We start from the raw sequence: 10,000 nt of genomic DNA on the forward strand, positions 1-10,000 counted from the left end.
CACAACACTATTATTGAAAGTGCTATACTCTGGCAATTCCTGTTCAGGTAACCGTCTTATCCCATTGATCAAGAATGAAGTTACACTGCAAAGTTGGCAAAACATTATGTTCACATTGAAAACTGCGTTGTACAAGACATGCCAGTCAGCACAAAGCACACACCTTAGCATTGACAATAACCGATGTCCTGTGATCTCCAGGGGATCATGCTGAGAATGAGCAGGGTCTGGCCTGTTCACTGTTACCATGGAAACCAAGACTTCCATTTTCGTTAGATTGGCCTCGGAGACATTCAAGACAGAAGTGGCCCTTACAGTCACCAGAGTCCTAACACAATCATCTTTTATTAAAAGTCTTTCATGAGAATGCAAGTGCACAATGTTCAGTTTGTTTACAACCCCTCAGGTAAGCATTTGTTTGTTCTGGGAGGTAAGAACAGGAATATTACATGTAACTGCAATGTAACTGAAGGGACTGAGCAGGTCATAGGATTATATACTAAGAACAAGGTCTATTTACATTTTTAATAGTAGGTCTTGTAAAATTATTGTAATATATCACAATAATTCTGCTCACCAAACAAGTATAGTAATGAAACCTTGCATGTGTGAACTATATGTAAAATAGGAAAGATTAATTGTTTGAGAAGATTGTTGGTGGTGAAAATAGTGGTCAGGTCAGGCATTGTTTTCACAGCATTGGCTGAGATAGTTGTGCCTTATTTACTCCATGATAATAGATGGGTTAGAAATATGGAGACATCCAGATGGTCTACTGTAAAGCAAAAATACTAAAACATAGATTTTTTTGATAGAAAAGTCATAACAATTCAGAGCTCCCTCTAGTGAAATTAACAGCACAGTGCAACTGTTTGGGGAAATATGAAATAATTTGATTTTGCAGCACCATGAAGTTGCCAGCGCAGACAATAGTAGATGATTTTTTTTTTTAATATTCTGCCCAAAATGTTATGTAGCCTTATCAATGCAGCTGCACTAACTATGTACATATATGTACTGGGCAGTAAAAGGTTATTTTTCTGACTTGCTGCGCACATATTTTTTAATCATATACATATAAACATGTTTATCTTTAGTTTTGGGCTCTGCAAATACATTGTTTACATGGAAGTGAACTGCTGAAACCTTACATAATCAAAAAGGATAGACAAATGGTCGGAAGAATATCTTTAAGTACACCAAAGGCATACAAGTCAAGTCAAGTGTATTCCTATTACAGCTGTCCCTCTCGTGCCCTTCTGGTTTTAGCTCGGGCCTTTTTTAGACACTGGGAGGATGCTGGTACACGTGCCTCCCATTACTCAGCTGCTAGAGACTTATGGCATGACAATAAAGATCCGTGACCTGCCGGTGCGTATATAGAGCGATAGTCGCAAACAACAACTTTCCACACCATGGAGCAATTACCAAATGCAAGATGTAATTTTGTTTAGCCGTTCTGAAAAACTCCCTCCGACAGTAACAGCCGATCGACCCAACCTAAATCAATTTCTCAGAAAAAGGACATACCGTGCGCAAACATATGAAACGGCATTGAGTTAGCTTTACCTCTGTTTGAGGGCCTCGTTTTAGTTTCAATTTGAGAAATAGTCATTCGCTTTTGTAGGATTTGTGGGGGTTTTATTGATCAAAATTTGGTTTCTTAGCCAAATACACATTTTTACAAATATTTCTATACTGTATGTACATATATTTGCACCCCGCTGAAAATCGAAACGCCTTGCCCCAGAGGACTGAAGAAAATGGTAATAGCATTGGTTTACCCAAGCCGTGATTGGCTTTCTCTCAACAGGAAATGACAGAGTAATGAGTGCGCAATCTAACAGGAAGCTGGTCTGAACAGGATGGTGTGGTATTTTGAAAAAATTAAATGTATTCCTCCATACGATTGTCAGTAGAAAAATAAGTGCATGTACGTCTTTGTTTCAAATTGGTAGTTTCATGTGGCACAGGAACTAGTGGGTCTGTTCCCCAAGTAAAGATCAACAAGAACCAACAACTGAGGGAGAATGTCAACACTTACACCCTGTCCCTCAATGGAAGCAATGGACCAAATGGCCATTGCCAATTAAAACACATCACAGGAAGTGGGGAGGGGGGTGATTAGATGTTGTCTGAGGATAAACAAGGTGTGGGGAATTGGGCTGAGGGAGGGGGTAGGGGATATGACGAAGAGGTACAGGATTAGGATTATCATCTCAGCAAATATGCATAAGATCCACAATTATCCCATATGGTAGAACACAATTTCTGTATCGGTGCTTTTCATTCACAACACCGAACTAGTAGTACTTGTACTAATAGTTTTCTGTGTTATCTGGAGGTGCTACCATACTCTCTGCATTCCTCTTCCTCCCGTACAGGCATATCCACCATTGGAAAACTCGATTTTGGGGGGTTTCCTTTCATGTTTTGTAAGCAGACCAGGAAACTAGTTTGGTGGATGTGGACGTGCCTAGTAAAGCCTTTGGGGGTAAAAATACCACCCAATCATGCTTACCTCAGAGGAAAATCAAAAGTAAACAAGTTAAGTACACATATAGTAATCACTTACACCTGTAGCCAAAAAGGCCCTTGTCTTAATGTTTGGCTCAGAAACCAGAGCATTACATTTAGTGTTTGAGAGAGTGTGTGGGAGTTTTTCCATAGTCACAGTATCCATGGTGACTCTTAGGTCAGAGCGGAAAGAAATGTGCTTGGCCTACGATTAAGTACAGTATTAGCCAGCCATTACAGTTTGAAAAGCTTCATTCAAATTGAGCATGAAGAGTCCTTCTGACCGCACATGTAAATATTTCCATTGGTTTCAATATTCAGCAAAATCCATGTCTGGTATCTTTAAAACATAAACAGACTACTTAATTATTTTTACTGAAAACAGCTTGACGAAGGCTACTTCAGTAAGAGGTAGCAATGAGTGCCATGTTAGATTGGTATCTGTTTCGGGACCAAATGAAGGTATTGTGCCCTCATCTTTGAACTTAAGCATTTAGACATAAAATGTTAACTTGAAACATCAATCATTTCTCCTTGAGTATGTTTTGTCGATACAATGAGACAGTTTTTGCTGCTCACGTTTCAGCTTTTTGTCTAAAACTGCAGTTGCTAAGACCAGTTGCACTACATGTTTCACTCATCACTGTCTACATGGAAACTGTTCTGAAGAGCATTACATTAACATTGCTTTAAAAATAGGCCATTTAAAGTAAACACAATTCAAATATGAATAAATATAAATTGCTCTATAAATTGTGATTTCAAAAGCCACAGAAATCAGCAAGGAATATTCACCACATTTGAGAGGTAATGTTCTCTTTATTGCCAATTTTCTTAGAAAAATGAAAAAAGTGAAAAAAGAACAAAACACAGAAGGCAACTCAACAAAGACACAAAACATAAAGGCTTAAGACAACGTGAAGCTTCAAACACTGAAGATTACAGCATAAAGCATCTTCAGGGAACTTTTTGGAAAACAAGTTTTAAAAATGTTTCATCATACTTTAAAACCATTACTTTTAAATGACAAACATTTTAACAGACATGACAAGAATAGTAATAATAATATTATAATAATAATAACAATAAGAACAATAATAATAATACCTGAATCAGTGCATAAAAAATTGCTAAAGGTACTGGGATCTTGTATGAGTATACAAAATTAGTTTCCTAATCAAATCTGAAAAACAGTCTAGACAGTGCTAGACAAGTGTTATTAAATGTACTGGATATTAAGTCATTGTATAAATGGCTAAGAAAAATGGCTATTGCTTGGACGTCTAGGAAATAGGACCAGCCTTGTGAAAACCAACATTATCAATAGCCATAAGCGAAAGCATCTGGACCAGAATGTACTCTAATATTACTTCGATTCATACATGCCATTTGTGTAGTGCATGTATTTTGAAAATGGCAAATGACTTTCTGTAATCAAGCACAAAGAGTTTTCAAAGTCAGTTAGAGAGAAACACGGTGCCCCTGAAAGTAAGGCACCTTTATTCACTAGGCATAATGTGTAGTCTGCAAGGCAGTACTGAAGGACTCAAAACTCTGGCCTGCGGAAATGCACCAGTCTGAAGTCCATAATGCTGTATAAATAAAAATATATATTTGGAAAAAATCTTGTGCGGTTGTACTTGAACAGATTTCATTAAAGTGCATTTTCTCATACACTCCAATCCCTGTCATCCAAACACAAAGGCATGTGGGCTGAATTACAAGAATTGGAATTAGCATGGTAACACAATTCAATGCTCTTAAGTAGTTTTCAACAGTGTCTGTATAATATTCCTGCAGGATGTTTCATCACAGAAGCCGAGAGAGTTCACAATAGTTCTTCTCTGGATCTTAACTGGGTGACCTTAAAACTGAAAATTTAAGGAATTTTCTGTCAGTGTAAATATGAATGACTCCAAATCAAGTGAAATGTACAATGCACAGCACTCTTACAGTAAACATAGTTCAGTATTCCAAATGTCTAGCATAACACTTAATTTAACTAGAGCCTCTTAAAACAAGGCCATAATGATACATTTTGAAGACAGAAAATATGTAATGCCTAAAAGATGCTGCAGTCAACATTGCCGATTCAGATTCATTTTCAAATAGGCCAACCTGTTCCAACCAAACGCACAAAACAGTGAAGGCCAGATTCAATGCACCATCAATACTATTTTCCCAACAAGACAGAGGCCTTGTGCAGGTGGGAAAATATGCATTCAGTGGTTGCTGAAATTACACAAAACTGTTTGCAGGACAGCTCATTGTTTTCTTGACAACTACTTAAGCCACTGAGGCGATTTTGTCACAGCTACTGGTATATTCAATGTCAGGTCTGGGGTTTTCTTTTTTGTTCTTGTCCCAGCAAGGCAAAGCCAGCAGGAAGAAGCTGATCCCTCCGAGCAAGACACAAGTTCCACTGAAGTAGAATGCCAGGTCATATGAAAGCGTCCAGTCATAGAACCAACCTGGAAGAGAGAGACAAGACATTTGTTAAAGGACACCTTGTGAGATGTAGCATTGTCGAGTCCACAATAAAACAACAATAGGTCACTTTATCCCATAGACACACAACACAAGTCATCTCTCAGAGGTGACAGGGTAACAGCCTTACCTACAACTGGAGGTCCCAGCATAATTCCGAAACCACCAAAGAACATCAAGATCCCATAGGCTTGAGTTAGGCCTTCGATGCCGATGATCTTGGTGGTAACGTAGGGTGTTATGGCCCAGTTCCCTGAGAAGAACCCCACTATCCCTGAGAGAATCTGGAGGCCAACATAGTTCTTGGCCACAGGAATGACAAGCAGGGCTACCCCTGTACCGAACACGGTGAAGGCGTAGAGGTACAGGCTGTTGATCCACCTAATGTCAGTCAGGATGCCCAGTACCAGCTTGCCGACCCCTGTGGTGATGGCGACAATGGAAACCAGCGGGATGACGCTGACCCCGTCGATCAGGCCCTCGCTCTGCGCCACGTCCTCCATGAAGAGCACGGGCGGGAAGGCCCCCAGGCTGAACAGGAAGAGGGTGACGCAGAAGGAGACGAAGACGCGGTCGTGCAGGAACTCGGCCGTGGAGTGGAAGTACGTGGAGTAGGCCTTCTGCTTCTCCTTGATGATCTTGACCAGCGCCAGGCCGCTCAGGAAGCTCTTCTCGTAGGCCAGCGAGTCTTTGGTTTCCATGGTAATCAGCAGGTCGTTGGCGGCGGCGCCCTTCTCGGCCGTGCCGGGGGCGGTCTTGATGGAGTCCTTGGCAACGGCGAGCTTCTCGGACGGGGGGAAGAGCTGCTCCTCGGCCTTCTCGTACGCCGCCTTCTGCTTGAGGTAGTAGCCGGGCTGCTGTAGCGGCCTCATGGGCCCAGCGCAGGCGATGACGTTCAGGGAGAGGGCTCCGATGATCAGCAAACACCCATCTATCCCAAAAAGCTCGATGAGCTCATTTTGTCCTGTGGCATAAATGAATCCTCCCACGCTGGTTCCTGGACAAAAACACACAGTTTGGAAGAGGTAAGGAGGGGGGAGCTATCAGGGAGCGTGTACAGACACAAAAAAAGATAACGACGTTGTGGTGCTTCCAACGACCGCTGAAGTGAAAAGCAGGTGGAGGGGGTTGTACCTGTTGTCACGATTCCAAGCGCGAGGCCGCGTCGCTTGTCGAAGTACTGGCAGGTGATGGTCACCGTGGCAGCATAAACCAGCCCAAGGCCCAGCCCTGTGCGAAACAAAGCAGATTAATCAGTGATTGTATCACAAAAGCAAGACTAGGTCATATACAAGAATACATATACTGAACCATCATAGTGCCAAATCCTACTAAGAATCACAGAACAAAAATCATTTGATGAAGTACATAGTTTTTTCTATGATTAATATGATTAAGAAGCATTATTAGAGTATAAGTGGCGGTAATAAATAAATAAAAACATGGCCACTGTTGTTGAATCCACCATTTAAATTCTCCTCCCTTCTTCAACTGCACCATGTGAAAACATGCTGGCTTACTACACATTCTGCGTTGTTCGAAGGTTTCTAGGGATACAACATTTCTTATCTCACAGACATGTGTTAAACAATCTGACTTATTTTCAGGCTGTCATATTGTGTTAAGAGGGCAACAGCCTGTTCAGCCAACAGGCAGCCAATAGGTCTCCACATACCAACAACGATTCCATAGGAGAAGATAAGGAACTCGACGTTGGGGGCGAAAGCGCTAAGCATGAGACCTCCAGCCACCATAACTCCACTGAAGATTGTGACCGGTCTGGCACCAAAGTTCATCACACAAGCACTGCAGATGGGACCTAGAGAAACACAGATGAGCGCAATTAAAACAACACATACTCACACACAAAATACAAGAGCACTGTGACACTGCACTGTCCACACATAATTGTCTTGACAACACGGGTTACTGTAGCTTGGGCCTCTTGCCAATAACAGAAACAGGAATGTCATTGTAGGCCTATAGCTGTTGACTCTTTGTGTTTACAGTGGGGGCCTGGAGAGATCTTTGCACAGAGCCACTTTACCTAACTCTAAGTGTCTGGGAGGCAGAGGTTATCCAAGGCCACTTTTTTTATGGGTTATCAACCCTTCAGACATCTCAAGTAACGGGTGATAAGACCACACCACTTGTTTTGGGGGCCTCTTGTTTGTTTTGTAAAGCTAAATTTGGTGAGCATAGCTTTTTGAGTTCCTGAGTTAGTTCTGAAGTCATATAAGGACAAAGAGAGCTCCCTCTGGAAATAAGAGGGATTTAAAAACCCACAAAGGTCTCATATCAGATTAACTCCTTTGAAGTCAGACTTGCTTTTGTCATTTCTTAACACTCTGCTACTGCCAATTATTTTAATTTTCAGTTATACACAGGGCAAGAATAAACAGCACAATATGCTAAAGAAATAACAAAATAAATTAACTCTAACCTTTTGAAAAAGGGGTGGTGGAGGGAGGGGGGCAACAGAAGACTAAGGAAAAGTTGCCCTCCTTTATCACTTGTTTTTGTATGACCCTATCTGCCGAATTACAGGGCATTCAACATCAGACAGCAGCCTTCTGCATGTCAGGGCAATCTACTGTTACAGTCCTGCATTGCTGTAGTGCTGTATTGGTCCCCCTGACTAATGGCACATTTGGCATCACTCTGTGGCAGGGCAGAGAGTGTTGAGCAGATGCCAGCAGTTGGCATATCTCCTGGCACTTGCTGAAATAATTAGCCTTTCAAAAGCTGATGCTACAGAATACTATAGGCTGATTTTGTAACGGGTATGGTCCAATAGGGATCCACTGCCAGGACTGTTTTCGTTTCAACGGTTTCCAACTTTTGCAAAGTAAGGAATAACACTGCTCCTCTGGCCATGACCCTGCAATTTAAGTGCAGATAAGAACCATGCAGAGTTCAGCAGGATATGACTTGCCCTATATTTTTTTTAAACAACAAGCCATACATATTAAATGCTTTAATAAGCATTGTCTTTTTTACCAGCCTCCTTTCAATTTTACAAAGCCAGGGGCTAGAACATTTTACATAATTAACTCTGGTTCTTCTATTCAACATTGATTTGAAGCAATTAATTTATTTAACCTGTCCTCACACTTAATGTCATACTTGAACCTAGATCTTCCAAAAAAGTATTGTTCCAGTATATGGTTGTGCCATGTCGGAAATTTGTTGGATGTATTTTAATTATTAAAACAGCAAGCATCTAGGATGCTCATTGTGTAGAAAAACATTTGAATAAATACATGAATAATCCAACCGACTTTTAAATGCTAATCAACATTATTAATTCAGGTCCACTATTAGTTTCAAATTCCTTTGACTTTTTAAAGAATGGGAACCAAAACATAATCATCAGTAAGTGTCAGTAACATTTTTGATTGAAACAGTTTACGTGTTTACTTACTTGCAATCAATCCAACACCAGACACCAGAGACCCAACCCATGCAGTCATTCCCTTGCCCTCCTGGAATGCCTCTAGCCACTCTGGATAGAGGACTCCCACGGACTGGGGGGAGCCATAGGCAAGAAACTGAGCCATGAATGACACCACAACAATGACCCATCCCCAGCCCCCATCCAGTGCTTTTGTGGAGCTCTGTGGACTCATCCTGCCTGTTAGGATCGAAGGTCTTAACAAGGTTTCCTACAAGAGATGAGAAAACACAGCAAAAAAATTACATTGTGAAAATCAACAACAAACAACTTATGAAGCGATGTTTTGTAAACCCGTCCACCCGAATATAATCGCAATACAATCAAATAACAGGAGGCATATAATCCTTTCGTTTACCTCGATGTTAAAATTAAGACCTTATCCTGTATGTTCACCAGGCAGGTAGTCTGCCCAACCGAGTCCTGGCTAATTAGCGGCTTTCTATCTGCCCATCGTCTCATTTTGTGTGCTCGGAAACCACACCTTCATAGGAGGGAAATCCACGTACACAACCTACTTAATTATTTGCCCTACTAGACATTTTTTCTTGAACTTTTGCCCCGGTATTGTAGAGATTACAACTTATCTGGTGCGCGTTACTGGTAGCTATCAGAGAATGTAAAAAAAAAAAAAAAAAAAAAAAAAAAAAGACCTTTGCGCACTGCACTACTGCATCCACTAGGACAAGCTGTTAGACAGACAGCGAAGTACCAGCAACATCCTTTTCCTGCCTTGCTGGCGAATAGTTTATCATAGGATAAGTAATTTCGTATTACCAGCAAACTGCGAGCCGAAACGTATGCCATTTTCTGATCTTAATAACCATTTATAAGGAATGTTTAGCTCCTTTTAACCATTTCAGCTACATAAAAACACTTCATTAGGATAGATGTGAGAGCCATTTCTGTGGTCGGAAATGGCAACAGTCTACCACATTCACTGTTGGACAAATTCACTGCATGTCATGATTCTGTCATGCAATATTATTCAGTATAATCTTGTCGACAGCATAGTTTACAGTTCAAAAATGAGACTAATTTCGACTTACCACGGCAATTACAGACACCTGCAAAGCTGTCGATCAAGTTAGCGCAAAGTTGGCAAGGTGAGTCGACATGAAGGATGATATCATAGTATTTTATATGAAATTAAAACAAAACGGATAAAAGTAGACAACATGTCATTTCTTCAAGTAGACCGTTAACCCTTATGGGTAAGAGACTTCCTCTACAGTTAAATAGCAAATGTGAGCTCAAGCTCCTCTAGGTACCGCTTTTGTTGCCTGGATTGGAAACCGGTTTGAAGCTGTTCTCGCTGGTCTAGCGAAAATACGATGCTAAACTTCCTCCTGTTTTGTAGTTGGTATAAGCTACAGCTGATCACACAGCTGAACTGCTTACTTGTCATTTGCGTATGGGAATATATGAAGCTATTTATACAATTGTAGCTATCGTATTTATGTGAAATCGTAAAGCGACAGGCTATATTGTCAGATAATATTATTTTATTGGTGTGTGATAGATTATAGGCTTGATATTTTA

At 40.8% G+C, this 10,000-nt stretch overlaps 1 protein-coding gene across 2 annotated transcripts; it reads right to left on the minus strand.

The window, feature by feature from the left end:
• Positions 1–3,316: 3,316 nt before the first annotated feature.
• slc16a9b (solute carrier family 16 member 9b) lies at positions 3,317–9,769 on the minus strand. Of its 2 annotated transcripts, none has more exons than XM_061231903.1 (6): positions 9,508–9,769; positions 8,429–8,669; positions 6,680–6,823; positions 6,139–6,234; positions 5,135–6,001; positions 3,317–4,988 (listed from the first exon to the last, which is right to left on the minus strand). In XM_061231903.1, exons 2-6 carry the CDS (start codon positions 8,631–8,633, stop codon positions 4,804–4,806), a joined length of 1,497 nt encoding a protein of 498 aa, XP_061087887.1. In that variant the 5' UTR covers positions 8,634–8,669; positions 9,508–9,769; the 3' UTR covers positions 3,317–4,803. The 2 variants fall into 2 exon arrangements, with proteins under 2 accessions (XP_061087887.1, XP_061087888.1); XM_061231904.1 differs by lacking the exon at positions 9,508–9,769 and adding an exon at positions 8,817–8,953.
• Between the last annotated feature and the right edge of the window lie 231 nt (positions 9,770–10,000).

This window comes from Conger conger, chromosome 2 (assembly GCF_963514075.1).
Source record: "Conger conger chromosome 2, fConCon1.1, whole genome shotgun sequence".
NCBI classification, from domain to species: Eukaryota; Metazoa; Chordata; class Actinopteri; order Anguilliformes; family Congridae; genus Conger; species Conger conger.

Bases quoted from the DNA above. Each gene is read 5' to 3' on its own strand.
- slc16a9b (XM_061231903.1), bottom strand. From the start codon at position 8,633: ATGAGTCCACAGAGCTCCACAAAAGCACTGGATGGGGGCTGGGGATGG. The intron at 6,235-6,679 runs GTATGTGGAGAC...TGTTTCGCACAG, and splicing joins CTCCTATGGAATCGTTGTTG to GGCTGGGCCTTGGGCTGGTT. The intron at 6,002-6,138 runs GTACAACCCCCT...GTTTTTGTCCAG, and splicing joins GCTTGGAATCGTGACAACAG to GAACCAGCGTGGGAGGATTC.